Raw genomic sequence first — 22039 nt, forward strand, 5'->3', positions numbered from 1 at the left:
TTTCTGTGGAAAAAAGAATGAGAAAATGCTTGCCAGTCATTGCTTAGGGTGAGTGGATAATGGCTACTATGCCGACAAAAGTCAGATATGTTCTGCTGAGAGTTGTGGGTGGTGATGGCAGAAATCAGTTTGAAATCGTAAGATTCAGATTATGGAAACATAGGGTTTTTTTCGGATTTGTAATAAAGGGCTTTTCAGGCAGCAGGATTTATCTGCCTGCTGTTATCACAAAATCTCCAAATATCCAATCCTGCAAGACTTACTCAGATAAGTTAATAAAAATTGTGATGTTGCCATAGGGGTGCAACGAGGAATAAGTATTTAACTCTGGTGAAACTCTGTTGGTAACTCTTTTTTCATAATACTATCCTTGAATAATTTTGGGGGACGGTGGCCTACTTTTTTTCCCGCACACTATACAATCCATTCAGCTGCCATCTTGTCATCTTGAATTAGCTGCAAATTACGAGGTTGCTTTCATCGTTGGTATGTTTACTGGACAATCATGTCAGGTTTCTTGCCAGTCTCTCTGGAGCATATTGATGTTATTACTGGACATTCAGAGGAGTGGCCAGACAGTAACCAAGATTATTTTCTTGCTGAATAGACTATGTCCACTTGCTGAGGTGTTGCCAACTCATGGGAGAAAAAGAATTAATTGTGTAGCTTGCTCCTATTTATCCTGAGTGACTTGTGCACAGCTGATAAAATTATTTTGACCTCGAGTTCCTTATTCCTGGGTTTCTAAAAACAAATGTTTAATTTTGATTTTATTTCCATTTTACATTTGAGACTAACAATGTTTCAGGGTAGACTCACTCTTTTTTTTTAACTGTTCTGAGTCAGCTTCACGCCTTAATGCAAACACCTTTTTCCAATGTAATCAAAACAAAGATCGTTCCCACTCAGTTTTATGGCTTTGAGAATTCACAAGAGGTTGTAAAAAGCATGTGATCCTGTTTCCTTCTGCCAAGTTTAAATTGTCCTGTACATATCCTACAAGCCCCCAGCCTTGAAGCATGTGTATACAGTGTATACAAATATGAGAATGCTGCAGCCTTTTACGATGTTTTTCCTGCTATTGTATCAGTAAAAACATGTTAACTAACCTGTTAGTATGTTACTGGCAGTAGATAACCTTTCCAGGGTGGGCTTTCTTTTGTGGTTTGGTTGATTTGTGTTAGATTGGAGTTTTTTTAGTGTTTGCCTTTTTTTTTTCTTTTTTTTTTTTTGGATGGGTTTTTTGTTTTGTTTTGTTTTTGTGTGTGTGTTTGTTCATTTGGTTTTTTGAGCTTGTAAGAAACTAATGAATGAAAACCCTCTGTATGTGTTCTCAAGATGACACATTCTGTGTCTGACATGGTGTAATAAATGACTCCAGGATAAGCCTGTATTTAAAGATTTGTTTCTTTGAATGGAGTAAAAGAAACTTGACTGAAGAGCCACGGTAATGTCAGCAGAGGCTGTAGCATTTTATTGTGAAATGTAACAGTGTTTCAAAAACAGGTTTTAGATGCACAAAAATTTAAGCTTTTTACGTTTTTATTTAATGTACTTTATTTGTAACTTTTGTAGCTTTTGTCTTTTCTCATTTGAGATCAGACTTATGGATTGTACAGTGCTGGAGAAAACTGAAGGCTGCTCAGCTTTCACTGTCACCTTTATTCTTTATGTTTTCAATTTTAAAAATTTGAATGGTACTTAGTATTAAGCAGATATAATTCTTTCATTACTTTTCTCTCCCCATAATTATTTTCTGCTTCTATTTTAAAATGTTGAATAACACGAGAGAAAAGAAAGGTGCATGTGTTTGCATGAGCACTTTATATTTGTGCTGTAACCTTTGAGCAGGACCAAATTCTTATTTCCACAGCAGCAGATAGGCTCTGGGTGTGGAAGCCCCTTAGTGTTCCTATCCTTGCCCTTGCTCCGTAGGAGACTCTGAGATCCGAGGAACAGGAGAATCGCTCCTGCTGAAGGTCAGGAGGTGCAGGAGGAGATGGACCATGTCCATATGGGCTGGGGAAGAAGGAATGACTCCTGCTCTGCACCCCCCCGAACCTGTGACAGGGGTGAGTGGTGCCAGCTGGATCAACACCTGAGGTTTGCACAAGTTAACAGGCCCTAAGCGGGGTAAACCACTGGATTTTAAAAACACGTTCATGCAAAAACAGGGGGGGGAAAGTTATTCTTGTAAAATAGTGAGCTAATTCAAAATTTTCTCTGTGAAGAGAGTGTTAAAAGGTTTATCTCTATATGTAAAATATCAGTCCTGGTTTACATATGACTTCTCCTTCTACTAAACATTTCCCTTTAATTCTCTTATCTTTATGTGCCTTCTGGGCTGATGTGGGGCATACAGCAAAGGGGACATACTTATTTGGAAGAAACACTTCATTCTGGAAGAGATTTTCAAGTGCTTAACTTAAAAACTGAGAGAGAAGAATTGACTGGGCTGATAAGAGATTTGCAAAGTTATGATTTGATAGGCCTTATTTTTGCTAGCTGACTTAGCAATTCTTTTCATTAAGTAAGGAAAAAAATTCCTGCAGTTCCCTAAGCTTTTGCCATCTGTATTAGTGCTTATAAGCAGTTTATTGGAACAATCATAGCATTATCTTGCAGCTGACTATTGATTTGGTGTTGGAATCGGATCATAGCCTGTTACCCAGCTTTTCCAAGCCAAAACGTGTGGAACTTCAGCCTGCTGTTAGATGCCTAGATTGAAGGCAGTCTACAGAGATTAAAATAAATAGCAAAGTATAATTCAGTGTGTCATAGGTTAGGATATGTCTGAAAAATGCTGTTGCATGTACACATACATTCCCCACACTTCTGTTTAATCACACAGCTAAGGAAATATTCTTTTGACACAGAAGCCTGTGAGTGGACAGTGTGTTGTTTCAAGAGCACGCGTGTCTTTTTCCGAGGATCAGTCAGGAAAAAGTTGGGAGAGGACAAGACATCTGTGACCTGCAGCATCGTAAGGCTGTGCAAAAGGCAGACCTGTTCCTAACAGGTGTCAGTAGAGATAAGGAGGTGTGAAAGCAGTGAAACTATCAGGAGGCAGGTGAAACCTCACCCACAATCTTATACACAGTTGTGGTATCATTTACAAAAGATCTGTGCAAAGGAAAAAAGGCTCTTGGGTTGACCATGACAGAGAAAAATCTGTCTTCTTGGCACTCCTAACCAGAAAAAAAAAAAAAAAAAAAAAAAAAAAGGCTATGTGGGCATATGTGTATTCTCTGTAAAGACGTCAAAGTACAACAAGGTGCTTCTAATCACCACAGCAGGGACTGAAACAGGCTGTCTTTCAAAGAGGGAAGCCTCCACACACCTTCTAGGAGTAACTTGGATCATTTATGACAGCACTTGTATCACACAGTTAAATTCCCAGATACAAGTACTATGTGTGTGCATACACGTGCCAGAGTCAACCCAGCACAGTGTATATTTTTTCTGTACAATACATAGTATTTAAATATCATAAATATCTAAATATATTAAATTGTATTTGTTATTTAAGGAGTTGATGTCATTACAGAAATCAAAGTAAGTTGAAAACAAACACATGAAAATGACTTAATGTGCATATTCAGATGTCTATATCACAAGATAAATAAATGCCATATTATAACTGCTTTGTTACAAACTATCCATGCCACATTTCAATGCAGATATAATTTTGAAAAATCCTTACATAAGGAGTTTCAGAAATGCAAATCTAAAAATATATGTAGATGCTGTATGTTGCTCGGTTTAGGCTTTCTGAAATATTCCAGATTAATATGTTTGTCTTAATTTGGAATTCAGGTGTAGGGGTTTGGGCCTCATTTAATTCTGTTCTGGGATTATGGCAGTAAAGAGACTGGAAAGGGATTTGAGGTAGGTGATCCTTCAAAAAGCATTCCTGTTCTGGTACAGGATGCATTTTGGGATTGCAGCTTGATTTTGGTTTATTTACTTCTTTCCCTCATAGGACACTGAGGAATGATTAAAAATTCCACATGCCTTTCTAAAAGCCTTACTATTTCTTTTACTCCCCGTTATATGTGGTTTTGTGCAAAGTCTTGCTCTGCAGTCATCTTCTCCCAGATAGGGATAAATGCAGATGGTATTTAATAGCATGTGAGAATGAGGGTTTATTGTTTTAATCAATGTCAGATTTTACTGTTACAGTGTTCTGATTAGTGTAAAAATTTCACCATTTCCATGGCTATGAAACCTGAAAACCACTTGGCTTGCAGTCTCTCGTTCTTGGTGGAAAAATGCCCCTGATTCTCCTCCAGCCTCATCTGCTCTGACTCTCACAGCCTGTTTGTGTGCTTTTTGGGGATGTTGCCAGCACGTCTGCTGGCTGCTCTGTTCCTCCTCCTCAGTGTTCTGGGCAAAGAACTTCTTACTATGAAGTTCAAATAAACATAATTCTAAGAGTTTCCTTTCACAAAACTTTCTCCTAATTTCCAAGGTCATTTTCTGTATCATTTCTGGTCTGAATTCTTCCTTCTTGAACACAGGTGGCAAGAATGAGATGAAATGAGATGTTTCAGGTGAAGTCTTCCCAGGGCATTACACATTGCACAAGGGCTTCAGTATATCTTTAATTTAAAAATTTTGCATGTGAGTAAGGATTAAGTCTCTAATGTAACCAGTACTCGCCTTCTTTTATTAGCAGATAGTTCGTGATTACGGCCATCACAGTGAGGTTGTGACTTCTCAGATGTTTTCTGTGTTACCTTTCTGCCTCAAAAATCTTACTTCAAATACACCTTGTTTATTGACGTAGTGGATCGGCTTTTTTATTTTGAAATGACAAACATAAATTCCTTATAGATTATCTGTGCAGCTGCTAATTTTATTATACCATCCTAATCTCGTTGTCTAAGAATCACGACCCTACAGAACTTTTATCAGGGTGAGTACTGTTAAAGTGAAGGAGAGAGGATGATTTTGGTGGGGAAAGGTTTAACGAGGCTTCTGAACTAAGCAATAGTTGTATATCTCTTTTCTTTCATCAGTATCTTTTACAATGAAGCACTGGAGAGCTTCTAGAGCACTCCTGAGTATCATGTTTCAAGTGGTGAAGTGCTGGCATCTCACCCTTGTGCCCACACTGGAATGTGATAATGATCACCTGTGAAACACTTGGGCATTGTAAGGCGCTGGATTTTCTCCTCTCTGCTCTGCATTCAGAGATTTGCCATACGGGCTGTTTCCTTTTTTAAGAAATCTTTTTTCTTAATGACCAAAATGCAGGTAAATAATCTGGGATCAGAATTCTATACCAGTGGATTCAGTACAGGGCATGAGACCAGCACTTCCAAAGGCTTACCTGACTGTGGCTTGGTTTTGGGAGAGACTTCCAAAACCACGCAGATGTTACTTTGTTCTCTTGTGATACATGCCTTAGTATTCAGAAGGTAGAAATATTTGTTATTTGATTTTGGTTTAAGACATTGCAGTGAAGCATTTACATTAGGAGAGGGTCCACAATACAGGATACTGGGATTGATGGAGGATGAAATGCCTGTGGAGAACAAATAGTTCTGGCCTTCTGTAGAAACATTTTCATGACTAAATATGGGTTTAGGAGGCAAATTTGTTTGCCCTTTTCAAAAACTTTATTTAAATTTTGAGTAGATTGCCTAGATTGATTTACTGAGATCACAAGCAAGTTGTGTGAGGAGTTGCTGAAACTTACAGTGGCAGCTCTTGTTCTGGAGGTGTGTAATACAAGCATGTCTAAGAATTATTACCTAAATAAGACAGGGAGTGGGAGGGGTGACAGACATATTTACTCAGTGCTGAAAAAGTCCTTTTCAAGGAATAAAAGGAAACACACCTGCCACTCTGGGTACCTTAGTCTCTTGTAAATATGATTTTTTTTCATGTGTCATTTCAACACCTTGTGTTTAAAATACTGCATTTATTCCCTGGTTGGCTTTTTCCTATGTTGAGAGAGAACAGATGTATTTAATTAGGTTCCTTGCCCTCACATCCACATCCAGTTCTATCTCTGTCCCCATATAACCTGTCCTTAACTGATTAACAGCTCCAGCACAGAATGGCCCTTGCTGCCAGGGGAGAAAGCCATCAGGTTTCTCACTTCCTTTAATGCATTTGTATTGTGTGGTATTTGATCTTTCCATTCTGGAGTCGGCAAGTGCCATGGCAAATGCCATTTCTACTCAGCAAGGCTGAAGATGATGTGTGTGCTCTTGGGGGAAGGCGTGTGGTGGGTGCTGATGGGAGAAGCTGAAATCATTGTTTTGGGAGAAGCAAGCATAAAGGTGCTACTGATTGTTGGGTCATTTTGGGACCTGTTATGCTAAGGCCAGGTGATGTCCCCATGAGCTGTGGGCTTTGGGAGATTTTGCTGCCCTGCACTGGAGATCACATCCTCCCTTGGTGTACTGTGGGCGTAAGGTGACGCCACCAAGCAGGCAAGAAATTTCATACAGTCTTGAGTGGGTGCTTGGGAGGCCTTCCTGTAATATTATACACTTGGTACACGAATAGAAGTACACAGAAATATACTTTGGGTGTCTTTGAGCTAAAGAGAAAATGCTTAATAAAAATGCTTAATAATTTAGTTTGTACTCAGAGGTAAAACAGTATCTTTAATCCAAACTGCATGAAAGCAATAGCTTATTTTTTTATGATGTACTTAATGTTAGGCTGACTATTCATTCACAAGCAAATATTTTTGTTTGATTAAATAAAGATCCTTTAATGTCATTTTGAAGGCAGAGTGATTGGCTATGTGTGTTTAACAATAATGTGAATGGGGCCGTGTGTTGGGTTCAATTTGGTGTCAGCTGTTCATTGCTGATCTTTGACTGGTTAATTTAATGATCTCTGACATTTGCTCAACAAGCTTCTGTGTTGTTTTGCTCTTTTTTTTTCGCTGATAAGTGATTGCCAATGAATTGACTGATGAGAGAGTAAAGGAGTCTCGAGGTGGTGTAAAGCAGCAAAGAGATACATTTGGGAGCCATGGATCATTTGCTGAACAAAGGAGAGGGGAGGGAAATTTTTAACCTTTTGTGAAAGTTATGTTTTTTTACTTCGTTAGACATCTGCTTTCCTGACCCTAATTGTGTTTCATCCTTCTTGGGGGTGGAGGCTGGTCTCAGGCTACTCTGTACTTTTACAGGTCTGCCAGTCTTAGCTGCCCTCATGGAAATATCAGGCTGCTAATGTGATCTTTGGGTTATTTGCTTTTTGAGACAAGCATCTGCAGAGAGCTGGGAGAACAAAATGTTGTCAGTGCAAAGCAGGTGTCCATGAAGAATGTGCAAAGCCCTCCCCTAACCCTTATCCCTTATCCAAGCATTGTCACATCTTAGTTTATATAAAGAGTAAACATAAAGAGTCACACTAAATAGACACAAGTGTTTAAAACACTACAAAAACTCATTTAGACCATCAGAATACTTCAATGTGCTATTTACTACTAGTTATACTAAAAAAAGGAAAAATGGATTATGTAGAAATACAGGGACAGATGTGCTAAATACAGTATATTGTCTGTAAATGCTTAGTTCAGAATGTATTGCTGAGAGCTTACTTTCTGCATTATTGATTTGCAAAACACTGGACAAATGTCAGCATACAAAACTGCACAGACGTAGTCCCTTAGTCCATGGAGAAGCCTGATTTAGTGTACCAAACAGCAGCAGTATTCCATGCTGTGTTTTGTATCACATGGACTCTTGGGGCCTTTTTCACCTGTTTGATTTTGTGCAATCTCAATATCTCAGTATGTAAGATTGCTCATTTTTCAAGTAATCCTGATTTTTCCCAGTTATTGCTTAAGCTAGTTCATACTCAATAATTATTTCTTTGGCCAACTGTGTTGTTGTTGTAGTAGTAGTAGCAAATTTTTCCCTTACGCACTAATAAAATGAGGTTTGAAGACCTCGTGCAAAAACATCCATCCTTCAAATCCTCTAGGAGCTTCTGAATCATAATAAAGAGATCTGTACCTTTTGAAGGCACTACTGTTCCAACTTACTAATATTCTTTAGTGTGTGCTGGGAACTGTTAGTTCCTGGTGTTTCTGTATGCTCTTCAGAAATACCTCTGTGTGTGACTCTGAGTGAAGCTGTGAACTTCTCATGTTTTAAAGACAAATTGTCTCTGATTTGCTTGGTTTCTTCCTTGGGATCTCTTAGATAGCGAGATCTCTTTGGGATCTGTTAGTTGTGGTGAGAGAGGATGAGCTGATAGTAATTCCCCTAAGGATCCATTTTTCACAACACCTCCTGTAGATATTTGCCCTGTGGAGCAGAGCAGCTGCTGCCTTTGTCAGCTCCAATATAGTTCAGTAAGATGTTTTCTCTTTATTTGCCTTTGTGTCAGAGTCACTCTGATGGGGACAAGCCTGCACTCCCTTGGTTTGTGCCTGGAAGTGTCGCCCACCTCCTTAAAATGATGCTCATGTTTGAGAGAAATGGAGCTGGCCCGGAGCCACTAATTGTCATCTGCCTGGATCTGTCCTCCCGATGTTCCCAGGGTGTCACAGCCTATATTCCATGGAAGGATTTGTCATTTTGCTGAGGCTGCTGTGCGTGTTCTAGTTCCAGATGCAGCCAGGGGTGAAAGGCTGATGCCTAGCAGTCTTGCTCCTCAAGAGTCTGGCAGTGATGGCTCAGGAGAAAACCTGCAGGAGGTATCTGGGAAGGTTATTTGTGGAGATAAAAATGAAATTGTAACCTCATAATCATTGTGGGATTGCATAAACAAAATTTTCAACAGAAGTGCTACCAAAGGTGTAAAGCGAGCACTGCAAAAATGACAGCTCTAGGAAATTCAGCAATAAAATTGTTTTGTTCAAAAAACATCAACAAAACCAGACAAAAAAACCCACTTGCAAAACCAGAAAAACCTCAAACAACCAACCCCAAATCCCAGCGATGAGCTGCTTTTTCTTTCAGGTTGTTTTAACAGTAGTTTTAATTTTCATTCCCAACTCAACCATTTGCCCACAGCTTAATTAATTTGTTGCAATTTAGCTTTTAGATGATGCTCTTAGCCTGCCTTTTGCAAAAAGTGGCCTGTAACCTAAAATGTCAATATAGCAGCTGCTGCAGCTTTTTTTTTTTTTTTTTTTTTTTTTTTTTTTTTTTTTTGGCCTATTCCTGAAGTTTTAAGATTACAAAGCTTGAACTCTAGTTAACAAAGAACCGGGTAAGTAACTGTATTACTGACATAAATAGGGCAGGAGATCTTTCTCCTGTCTTATTAAAGAGATGCACCTCAGGTGGGGAGAAATCGACGGGTCGCGCCCACGCCGCCGCTGCTCCCAGGAGTGGCACGGAGGAGGAGAGTGATGCAGCTCTGTCCGCTGGTCTGCAGGCAGAGCTGGGGACTGCGTCCTCACGGGAGATTCGCAGATTCCTACTTTTCAGTCCAACACTTCGGGTGCCCTCCTTAGTGACCATCCTTTAGGTCAGGGTGTGAAGCAAAAAGGATCCAAGCAGGCACTGGACTTCACGCCCATCCTTAGACATCACCTAGGGTCCCCCAATTCTATATTGGTTCGTTGTTTTTAGGGGTTTTTCCAAGAAAACGGGAAAATTTTGGAGCGGTGCATTTCTCATTTACATACGGGGTCTCAGGCCACTCCTATTCTCCTGGGCTGCGTGTCCAGGTGTAGCTCCGGGGCAAGCATTGGGAGGACAATGGCTAAATCACCAACCATTGACGGGCAATTAAAGAACTCTTTACAATTAAGCTAATTTAACAGCAACTGGTCCCACCGTTTTTTTTCTCTGTAACCTTAAACAAAAATAGGTATATTTTTATTCATAACAGTTACTATAAATAATAGTTGTTCAATCAGGATAACAGGCAGCCAGTCCTGATAGATCTTTTTTCCTTTTTTCCCCCTCCTAGTATTAGTATCTCTTCGGTTAATTTCTGAATCAACATTTTACAGGAGTGCATAATTAACTTTTTTTCCCCTTCTTTTTCAAACTGGCAGCATGTTCTTTGTTCTGCATTCCTCCAACCCTTGCTCCAGGCAGAAAAGAATAGCTGATGTTGCTGATGTCCCTAAGCCTTGTGTGCAGGATCTGTCCTCCGAATGATTGCCAGTAAATTGCTCTGATTTTATCTGCAGCTAAGGCACTAGTCTTATCTGATGTTACTTTAAACCATGCTTACTTTCATACATAGGTAGGCTTTCATCTGCGTCCTGTAGGAACATTTGACTACACCTATAGCATGGATCAAAATGAATGTTGTCATCTGAAGGAAAATTGAGCATTTACCAAGTGTTTTTTTTTTCTTTTTTTAAAAAGGTCAAATGTTTGATTTCTAGTGATCCCAGTAAAATGACCACAAGGATCAGTTGCAGGAGTTTATTACCTGTAAATTCCATATAATTTTTCTTCTCACTAAACCTTTTACTCAGCTAATTTTAGCAACATAAGTTTGCTGGAGTAACACTTTCCTAGGGGTACGTGTTCAGGCGAAAGCAGGAGTAAATGCAGGATATCAAACAGGGGAAGGGACTGTGTGCGTATGTGTAAAATTACATTTGAATTTGAGTGATGGAGGCCCCAGTGAAGACAGGCTGCTCTTACTGCCTTGTGCTTTCTATTTTCCAGAGCTCACAGGTCTTTTGATCAGCCTCCTTGCTGCCATATAATTCTTGAAGGACTATTAATAATAATAGAAGTATTTCAACCATCTCCCATTTTAAAAAGGGATGTATGAAGAAAAATCATAAGGAACTGATAATAGTCTTAGCCTGGTGTAGGTCATGCTGTTTAATGGAAATTCCCATTAAATATCTTTATGTTAAAACTCTTTCTGCTGGAAATAGATGAAGCCTACAGTTGATCTGCCTCATGACAGTTCTATAAAAGGACTGTGATATATATATATATATATATTTCTGTAGAAAGCTTCAGGAGTAGTGCAAGAATTATTCCTTTTGGTTGAATGATTTTTTTCAGGAAAGTACAGGAGGCCTTTAAGTGGCTGATGGCTGTGTGAGGAGGCTCCCAGACAGAGATGCCTGAACCTCCTGTACCTGTGGGAATTGTGCCTGTACTGTCATTTCCTGATCAACCATAAAATATACTTGAAAATTATTAATTCTGGCCTGCTCTAAGTTTTACTTTACCGGATTTTTTTAAAATGTAAAATAAGGTGTTAAAAGTTCAGTGTCAGAATTTTTAACAAAACCCTACAGCATTGATTTTAATTGCCCGATCAATGAAAGCACAGGCTGGTGTCACTTTAGTGAACCTCTCTAATTAGGAGCACAGGATTTGCCAGCGCAGATCAGGCCAGTGGTTTTCTGAGTCTATGAGCATCCTGCCTGCAGCAGTGCCCACACCAGCTGGCTCTGATGGAAGCAGCATCCCCCCTCCCTTCTTCCCCAACAAGGTATAAGGTCAGTGGAAAATGAAAAAGCAGAATTTTCCTCTTGTATTATGCAGGGAATCATTCTTCATCCCAAAGACAGTGAATTGCTAACCAGGGTCTTGGCCAGACTGCCTGTAAGTGGCCTTTAGGGATAAAATTACTAATTGTTTATACAGTGCTAAGCTAAACTTAGGGACAGAGGTTTGCTCCTTCCCATTAGGAGGGGTATTTCTTAGTTATTTATAGATATACAAGTACATTTGATTGAAAAGGTCTTTGTGACAGACTGTAGTGGAGAAGGGGGAACTAAAATTTTTTCTATAACACCTGCACTCTAGAGCTTTTTTCCTGTATTCCCTTAGTCTGCATCATAGCTGGGGACATAGCCTTTCTCTGCCCCTTTAAATCTGATCTAGTGCCAAATGTGTAGCTTTATCTATTGCCAATTTTCTTCTGTCTAATAGGCATATAGATCATGATGCAGGAATCACGCCCAGCCTCCTAAATGGAAGCAGGAGGAACTAAGCTGGAAGCAGGGTCAGCATTGACAATTTAATGTACTTTAGAAAGTTATCAGCCAGTGGGAGATTCAGTTAGATTTCTATCTGTGAAACAGATGGCCAACTGCAAGACCATTAGATTAGGTTTGTTATGTTTGTGGAAATTAATTCAGCACTTGATTTTTTTTTGTTTGGGGAAGGAAAAAAGAAACAACTTTTAAGTGCTTAGCAGGAGCAATTTATAAAGATGACCTCATTTCCTGTAAAATACGGTGAACCCCTCGTTATCCCAGGTATGCAGGAAGCCTTTTTCTGTAGCCTGATTTTTGGGCTGTGCCAATATAGTGAACGACATAACAAAACCAGTGCTTCCACCTATGTATAGATAGTTGTTAGTATATTCAAATGCAAGAATTTTACCTCATGATCTCATTAACAAAACTTTTACAGCCAGACACCTGTATAGGCTGCATCCTCTCATCTGTATGTTGATACAAATATTTATGAATATTTCCTTTTTCACTACTGAAAAGTGGGGACCAGATTTTAAAAATGCTGGAGATCTGGCACTTGTTTAGTTTTTTTAAAGCTATCTGAAGTTTTCTGAAATATTGGTCTTTATTTTGGTGGCTAGGAGGAAGATGAGCTCTTGGGATAATGTGGCTGTAATGGGAAAAGCTGGATCCTTCTGAGATTCTTGGTCTTTTGTGTTTCTTTGGGATGGAGTCTCTGCCACACAAATTAATGCTCAGCTGTCACAAAATATTTTTCACTATCTTAAAAACGCAGCTTAAAGTAGGTCAAAAGTAGGTCACATCTAGGATTTTTTAATCCAACTGTCCCATTTCTGACAGTACCCAGAAGCTGGAGGTGTGTAGAAATATGAGCAGAATTTTAAAAAGTCTTTAGAAAGGTAAATGGCTTCTTCTCAGTTTTACTCTTACCATCAAGAAGCTTTAGAAATATTAGAATTAATACATCATTCTTTAACTACCAGCTAAAGTACTGTTCAGTACCTTAGCATTCCTGTTCAGAAGAGTTAAATGTGCACTCAGTAACTGAGACCTGAGGACATGCTTGAAGCAATCATGTGGTCAAGTCCTTGCTCAAGTTTGGGTCTTGTTTCCTCCTTTTCCATCTCCATCTCCAGATTTTGCATTGATCTTGCTTGGCAGATAAGTGATGAATAGGTTGTGGGCCTTCCTAAGTCAGCTGCAGTGATTTTTCCATCCATGTGTTGGTTGCCAGTTGCTTTATGTCGTTCCAGGTGTCAGAGAGCGCGCTGCCTCTCGCCAGCTTCTGGCAGCCCCAGAGGCATTGCCTCTCGTGAAAAGCCTTGGACACTGAACTAAATTACATTCTACAGAGTGAGGAAGGAAGTGCAGCTGACTTACTCTTTTTTGAGTGGCATTAGATGCTCTATTTGTAGGAGAGGAGGATATTTGGCTGGTGACTGCAGTGTTGATATGGACTGATCCTACCCAGGCCCTGATTTTGAATTCTCTTTTTTGTCCATCAAGCACTAAGCAGACCCAAAAGGGAATGTTGGCTCATCCTTCTTGACTAAAAGAGGGCTAGGATTTGCTGTGAGACCAAGGCCAATTTCTGTAATTCCCTAATCCCCACAGCAAACTGATTTTGTTAAAAATTAAGAAAAGCTTTTGCAGTGTTTCCTGGCCTCAGTGTTTGGATCAGATAACTTTCATCTTCATACACTGCTAGGAGTTGAAAGGGTTTAATATCACTTGCATTAGAAACCAATTTTACTTTTACTTGGAGTGGCTTCACATCTGTGAAAGTTGTTTTGACAAATTAATCTTCTAAGCAATCAAAAGAAAATGGAATAGAGGAGTGAGTTTGTTCTTAAAATGATACATGGCAAATCACGTTCCATTTCCAGCCCTCTTCAGATTATTGTTTCCTGGAATCTTTACTGTTATGAGTAAAAAGTTATCCATTTTTTTTAAGGTTGCAGAGTTGAAACATGTTGGAACCAGTTGCTGTTGAATTGAAGGTTAGCTTCATGTTGCAGTCACCCATTATGGAGAGTTCTTCTTCAATTACCTGTTAATGGCTGGTGATTAGCCATTGTCCCCCTGATGCTTGCCAGGGAGTGACACCGGACCCCGCAGGTAGCAGGGGAAGGGAGTGACATCAGAGCTGGTATGCAGATGAGAATGCATTTCACCAAATTTTACAATTTTCCAGAAAAAAAAACCCTAAAAACAACGACCCAACATGGAATTAAGAGACCTAAGTAATGTGTAAAGGTGAGGAACTTAGTCCAGTACCTGCTAAGATCCTTTTTACTTCTCACTCTAACCTAAAAGATGTTAACTAGAAAGAGGACCTGGAATATTAGACGGAAAAAGCGGAATTCCCACTACTCCCATGAGGACGGAATCCCCAGCTCTGCTTGCAGACCAGCGGACACAGCTGCATCATCTTCCTCCTCCTCCTCCTCCGTGCCACTCCTGGGAGCAGCGGCGGCATGGGCAACCTGTCATTTCTCCCCACCCTGAGCTGAATTTTTTAATAAAGGCATTAAAAAGGAGAAAGATCTCCTGCCCTTTTTATTTCATTTTCCTTGCCCTTTGTTTCTCAGAGTCCAATCCAGCAGTGATGGTTCATCTGTTCTGATCCCTCCTGCAGCCGTGGCTTTCTGCCAGAGGAGATGATACTGCAAACACAGAGATTTGTGACCCCAGGTGAAAAATACCAATGAAATTACAGCAGCTGTTTGGAACAGTCTCTTAGATCTTTTCCAAATAAAGAAAATCTGTCTTTGTTAGAAAAGTTTAGAAGACTTATTTAGTGTCACAAGCCAAGACTACATAGAGTTTTGGGAACTGATCACATTGAGTGTTGGGTGCTTACAGCAGAAGCTGTAGGGCTGTAGCACCCTGGAGTTAGATTCTGCTCCCATCTTCAGTGGTCAGGGTTTTGAGGGGAACACATGCAAACTTCCCCCCTTCTCCCACAGCCTGTCTGCATTAGCAGAGCTGTTGCTCACAGCACAGTCCTGAGCACATCAGAGCCTCAACCCTCGGAGCTGTTTGAGTAAAGCAGCTACTTCATGTCACAGTACATCGTGTTCTCAAACTCCATCAAAGCCCCTCTCATCCCCCACCTCCCCAAAACAAACACCCACCTCTGCCATGGTGAGGGGGCTTTGCTGGGGGGAGAGCTGAGACACTGTGGCTCCCAGGCTGTTTGCTTTTCATGGAGCAGTTAAAAGAGCCTCATGGATCTGACTCTGGCAGGAGTGTGCCTTTTGAAAAATCAACAGTGAAAATGTCAGACATCTATCCTTCAGCTTGGCAAGAGGAGAGGTGAAGCAGCCATCGCTTCTTACCTTGGCAACATCGCCTGTATTTTTTTTAATATAAAGAATTCCAGCCAAGCATCTTACAAGTGCCAATTCTCTGTATTTTTAAGGAATGCCAGCAACAGTGGTCAGACCATGGAATTAGGACTGACTTGCACATGGTGGGGTCTTGCCAGAGGGCAGGCAGCCCTTGCTGCACCGGGTCGCATGTGTCCATCACAGGTCTCATTCACTGTGATGTTTTTTATCTTGCAGTTGTGATGGATAAAACCTTCAAATATGCTCTGAAGTTCTAAAAAGAGGTGTACCTGGTGGCTTTTGTCATGCAAAAAGCCTTTCAGAGCATAAATTTCCGTAGAAGTTAGGAGCATTTACAGGAAGGGAGTTGTCTCTGTAACAGGTAGAAAGCCTCCTGATGGTGTAAAAAAAACCCAAACAACCCAAAACAACAACAAAACAAAATAAGTCAAACAAAACCCCAACAATTTCTTTGATCATTCTTTTAATGCCTACAGTGTCCAACACAAAAGACCTGCCAAACTTTATTCTTGCTGTAAATAGCTTTGCTATGATAAAATATACTGATCCTGTTTGAAACTGATGTCAAACATTGGAACTCAGTGTTAGACACGGATAAAAGGGAAGAGCTGCAGGAGGGGTGGGATTTGTGAAGTTTGACTGTGTCAGAAATTTGAGCACTGTGCATGCGTGTCTTCAGCTAAAATTAACCACCCAAGCTTCACATGCCAGCATATATATAATCATTTAACTGTGGAGCCCTTGAGAAGGAAGAGCAAGCTGGACTCCAGCAGATATATTCACGTTAAATATGCCAATAAGTAGTATGACCTTCCAGGTCCCTGTTCGTGGGAGAAGTAAATTTTCCTGTGACCATTATAAAACAGTAAGCAGCTCTTGGCTCCTGGATTATGGCAGTGGTGCTGTTGAACAGTAACTAACTTCAGCCTTAGAAGTGTTTTTTTTTTTTTTTTCCCTTTCCTTCGGCAGCTTCTTAGGATTTTCTGTGGTTTCTCTTCGGAGTAGATATGTCTCACCATTCCAGATAAGCCCTCTTCTGTTGCTGTTTGTGTGTGGTAGTAGATGTAAATAGGTATATTTTGTGTATGAGAACTGTGGTATTTGAAAATAACTTGCTGTGCACTTCAGGTGACTTTTTAGAAAACACTGAAAAAAAAATAGTGCGTTTGCTGCTTTTGTTCTCTGAGGTAGACGATAATTTGTTGGTGTGAGATCAGTTGTTTCACTGCAGCCAAATGTGACTTGGAGTGGGTTTTTCCGATCAGCCCAGCAAACTGAACTCTTTCACTTTGGGATCTGTGAAGGAATTGCTGCAGGTGTGAATGCAATCTCATTTTATTCAGGACTTCATGGGGAATTTTGCAAGGGGGAATCAGAGACTGGCCACCTGCTTGGCGTGGTGTGTGTGGCTCCAGTTTACAGGGATTTGTGTGTGGCAAACGGGGATGGATAATGGGAGCATTGAGGGTGCAGCATGCCGGCACAATCGCTGTCCTTGCTTCACCTTGGAGGCTGCTCCAGAGGAAAATGCTGCTCTGTGAGAAATGCCCTCTGTGCAGGCTACACCTGTCAGTGACAGGGTTCAGAAACTTTACAGCTGCGGTGAAAAAAAGGAATTCTCTCTTTGCTCCTCTTTCATATTAAATGTAGTAAAATATTCAGTGGGGAAAGAATAGGAAAGGTGCCAGCTGGGCAATTGAAAGCACGATGCTTGTTTAGTATCCACCAAAGATTTGCTTTAAACACACTCCGTGCCTGCTCTGAAGTGTGGATGGTCCAAGGCTCTATTCCTGGAAAGGTTGCAGGCCTGCTAAAATTGACGCATATGCTTGGCTCTGTGTGCTGTGAGTCAGCCCATTTCTTTTGAATAGTAGTCATATGCATGAGAAAAGCCCTCCTCAGTTGGGAATAAGGCTTTAAAGAGAGAGAAATAAGTAGTTTCAGTGGTGTTTAAATTACCTATTTATCTATCTAACTTCTAAAGGCCAATTAATGTACACAAGTGTCCAGTAAAATGCAATATTCAGAAGAATATCCCACACCAACTGGGTAATAATTCAAAGCAGTTGCAACAAACACTGGCACATCTGAGTAGATTGAATAATTTAGTTGAGTTGCCTTAAGGAATTAAAAAAAAGAAGAAAACACTTGTTTCCCCAGAAATGTGAGAACCGAGTGGGAATTGCAGATGGTTGTAGCTCAATTCTCAGTAGTTGCTGATAACTTCAAAATTTCAGCACTTTAGATAATTGAGAGTACTGGCATCATTAGATACTAATTAGTAGGTGTATGTGCATATGTGTATGACATCTGTGTTTAGGGATTGCAAATCATAGAACCAGAGAGAGGTTTGGGTTGGAAGGGACCTTAAAGAGTATCTCATTCCATCCCCCTGCCATGGGCAGGGACACTTTCCACGAGACCAGGTCACTCAAAGCCCCATCCAGCCTGGTCTTCATATGTGACATTCCAGGAAGGTAATTCCAGGAAGGTCTCATCTGCCTGCTAGCAGGAATCCACCGGCAGTTCAGCTCATCACCACCTCAGACTTGGAATTTCTGGTGCTTTCCTCCCTTTATTAGCTGGCTTTGGTGCCAAGGTGCTTGGTAGGATTGAGTAAACAAAGCTCAATCCATCCTGGCTTTCCAGATGTTTCCAGTATCTTGGAACAGGGAGGAGAAGGGATTCAGTCCTTGCCTCGTGTGTCCTTCCTTCTGGGCTGGGAGTCACTGAGCACTCAAGGGCACCTCTGAGGACAGTGTGCGTTGGCTTTGAGTCCTGCTGTCCTCGTACCCCCAGCTGTATCCTAAAAGAAAAGGAGCAGACAGAACTCCTTACTCAAAGCCCACTAACACCTTGAAGTTATCACAGAGAGATGGGGTCACATTTTATCTATCCTGTGTCCTGCTTTTTAAGCATTTGTTTTGTTTTGTTTTGCAAGAACTTATATTGGGGAAAAAACCATGACGCAGTGTTTTTTGATGACAGTGCAAAGTTTAATTCATTCTGGAGGAGTCAGCATTACTCTTTTAGTGGGATTTGTGTCTTGGTACAGATGTACAGATAGAGATTTCTACAGGGTTTAAGAACCATTTAGGGGCAACTAAGGCCACAAATGGTAAGAAAACTTTGAAAAAATATCTGTGACAAATACTGTTAAACTTGATATTTTAAAAAATTTTTTTACCATTTGCATCCTTCTTTTCTTTTGCCAGTAACTCAGCAAAATATTGTCAGGGCCATAATCTCTATGTACTTTCAAAATAGCCATTATTCCTCCTGTGCTTCCTTGGAGCCAGAGATGCTTCAGAGAGATTAATTTTTCAGCTAAACCTTTGGCTTTAGCTGTTTAGCTCTGGGCTTTGCACTGTGATACCTGTTAATGAGATCACTGTGTTGGACTGTAGCATGGATCCACATGAGACTGCAATTAAAAATTGCAGTCAAAAATTGCCACTCAAAAATTGGGATTTTGTGACTTCACATGTGTAAGCCCCATGACACTGGGGAGCAGTGAGTATCTCATGGGCTTTTCCAAAACCCCACAGTGTTGTAAGGACTGCAGGCATTCCCCTTCGGGTCATCTCACTGTATTGTGGCTATTTTTAGATTTTGGGGTGGTTTTTGTTTTCCCTGTGAAAGTCAGCAGGCAGTGTGGTTTGGTTAGCAGCAGCACAGGCACTGCATTGTGGTGGCTCTTCTGGAATGGGAGCTCATCGGTGTGACTAACCGTGCTATTCAGTCGTGAAAAAAGCCTTGCTCTGCTTTAATTATGCTGTATGATGTCAAAAAGATATTCTTCAGCTGTTACCAGATTAATGAGAGCCTGATTCATGATAATTCTTGGGAGAAAACAATCAGAGTCTGATTAGTTCAGAACTGACGTGGTAAGGGAAGGAGAGAAAGATTTGAAAATTTACTTGGGCATTGATTGTGATTAGATTTGTGTGTGTGTATGGAAATAAGAAACAAGGAAGAGCTACAGACATATTTTCTACGTGCATGGAAGAGAGACATTCTTTTCAAGCGGTTTCATGTGAATCCTTTGCTTTTCATGAAGTATATTTCAGAATTATGACTCACAGGCAAAACATCAGGTAGTTTCCATGTAAAGGAGACCCTGGAGTACTGATAATACCCGACACATTAACCTAATTGCAGTCCCAGGGATATACTGTGTCTCTAAAGGATCTTCCTGGATTCATTGCTCCCATGACTTTATTCATGCTTTGTATCCTGACTTTGCTGGACAGTTCTGTTCCCCAGCCTTCTTCAGGTGCTTGGGGATGGCTTGAACAACCAAGCAGCTCTGCAAAAGGCACCTTTTGTAGTGATTCAGTGTTCAGATCCAGGGCAGGTGGGCTCAGGTGTGCTGGGCTGTGGTGGATGTGCTCTCTCAGCACAGACAGAAATGCTGTAGGAGCCTTGCAGTGCCAGAGAATTTCAGGGGTCTCCTGGCTGGAAAGCAAGGTTCTTCTCTCATCTGAAATGTGCTTTAAGGAAGCAGGTGTGAGGTTAAGGAAAGGACGGTGGGGAGAAACCCTACTAAATTTCAAAATTCTTCAATCTTGTTGATGGAAGACAGTGTTCAGGCCTTTCCTTTACAGAGAGATTTCAAAATCTTTAGAATTTGGATTCTTTTCCCCCCAAACCTCGGGTTTTTTTGTGCTACATTTTAGTGGTTTGGCTATGACTCAATGTACTGAATATTTCCAAAATCGATACTTAACTGTAATACTCTTATTTCAAATCTGTTGGATCATAGGGGCAGAGAAAAAGTGAGAAGAAAAAGATCTTTCACATAAGTTTTTAATTTGTTCCCAGATAATTGGATTCCTAAGATCATACACTGCAGAGGGAAAAAAAAAGCTGCCAAACATCTTGAGTCCACCTTCAACAAAAGCTGGGACTTAGACCCGAGTTAAATATTAACCTGCCTTGGACACAAAGACCTGTTTATGGTGATAATGCTCAAATCACCATGTTCACTTGATTTTTGTAAGGAAGCTGCCTCCAGTGATTTTCATACTGTGTGAAATCACGGTAAAGTTTTAAAAGCCCATACTGGTGTATATAATAAGGCAATATCTCCTGGGTTGTAGTGGGTTGAATATTTCATATCACAACATTTTTATATTTTTAATTAGACAACTGTTCAGGTAATTTTCACATGAATATTCAAAATTTCACATGAATATTCAAACATGACTTCATTACTATTTGCTGAAAATACCTGAGGAACACTCATAATTGATGTGCAGAGATAGGGAAATGGAAAGTTTCTCAGCAGTGTTTTCTTACTTCTTTTATTATTGTTTTTCCAATTACTTCCCTGTTTTTAAAATTTGAAAACACTGTGTGTTTTGAAATGTATTTCATGTGTCTAGAAATAGCAGCCATTGTGCAATTATATTTTTTTTCCCACTTGTTTGTATGGAAAAGGAAAAGAAACATTAGAACTCTGTTTGTGTAGTACCTTACAAAGACTTGTAACAAGCAGGTTTCAAAAACATCCCGGAATGTTTCAATGATTTGCTTAATATATGCCATAAAAATCAGTGGTGACCACAAGGAGCTACTACAATAAGCCTGGGTAATATTGTATGCCTAGGAATGCTTCAGAGCTTGTAAATATATAGCCCAGGCAGTTAAAAATAATTTGCGTGTTACACATATTGCAAAATAATGTTGTGTGATAACATTTTTAAGAGAAACACAGGTTTATTATATCTGTATTTTCCTGTGAAATGCTCTCCTAACCAGCTAGTGGGATGAAATAATATTCCACACCCATAAATACCTCAGAACCAAATAGTTCCTCCATACTGGTGTGCATTTCATAATAAGCATAAAAGCTCTGCTTGTAACAGGCTGACTTCAGCACCCAAAGTGGGGTTTACAAAAATAATTTGCTATCAGAAGGAATTTCTTTTTGTGTTATCATAGGCAATGAATCAGGCAGCAGGTATTTGGGGTTTTTCAAGTTGTTTCCTTTATCAGGAGGAATTAAGGGAGTTCAGAGATTTTTTTGATGCAATTCTGTTTGAATATATGAATATAAGAATATAATCTGGTGTTCCTGGGTGCAACTGGAATTAGGGCAGTAGGAAGCAGGTACAGGCTGGTAGTTTTGCAATGCCAGCCAAGCATTCTTATGCTGTTATTTGACTAAAAATCAATCCTAACTAGCTCTCAAGGTCTTGCTGTGATTTTAGGCTCTGCCAGGAGGGGTCTGCTCCTGTTTTAACTGTAGGGCTGGTGCAAGGATTTGTCTGACTGGATGGTGATCTGCATCATGGAAATGATCCAGGATGGAACAGATGCATTGAAGTATAATCTTAAATTTTCTGAAAGTCCTTCAGTGATAAATTAGGACATTCATTGCAGCCCTCCCATTAAAGGAAACATGGTTATTGTGTTTGATAAGTTTCTTGTCAGCTGAATTGAAGGGATGGCGCGGGGGGGTCTGGACCCTTGCACTTGCAAAGTAAATGGTTTATAACCTGTTTCCTCATATGTTTTCACTCCTAGATAAGAAAGCTAAAACCATATGGCAGAAAAGTAGGTTAAGTCAACACCAGTTCCTTGAAATCGTTGAATCTTTTAAAAGATTTTCCTGTTATGGAAAATGTTTTCTTGTAAAAGGAGCTAAGGAACACAATGTCAGGTTTGTGCAGCGTGGGTTTTTTGCCCCTTTTCTTTTCTAGTTCAGCTGGGGAAATCACTTGTGTACTCAGCCTTTATTTCACTGGAGATGTTTTTCAGCTCTGGGGCTTTTTTTTTATGG

At 40.2% G+C, this 22039-nt stretch overlaps 1 protein-coding gene across 6 annotated transcripts in view; it reads left to right on the forward strand.

Annotated features, from left to right (window-relative positions):
- The window catches only part of NAV2 (neuron navigator 2), a 206466-nt gene that overhangs the window by 31474 nt on the left and 152953 nt on the right, over positions 1-22039 (forward strand). The window contains exon 1 of one of the 6 annotated variants that reach the window (XM_041399200.1): positions 16007-16117. The exons of the other annotated variants lie outside the window; for them this stretch is intronic. Within the exon in view, the coding sequence (XP_041255134.1) occupies positions 16043-16117 (75 nt within the window). The 5' untranslated portion in view covers positions 16007-16042. Of the gene's footprint in view, positions 1-16006; positions 16118-22039 lie in introns of those variants that run through there. 6 annotated transcript variants of the gene reach the window in all.

Source organism: Onychostruthus taczanowskii, unplaced genomic scaffold (genome assembly GCF_017590055.1).
Source record: "Onychostruthus taczanowskii isolate IOZ18803 unplaced genomic scaffold, ASM1759005v1 scaffold159, whole genome shotgun sequence".
NCBI lineage: Eukaryota > Metazoa > Chordata > Aves > Passeriformes > Passeridae > Onychostruthus > Onychostruthus taczanowskii.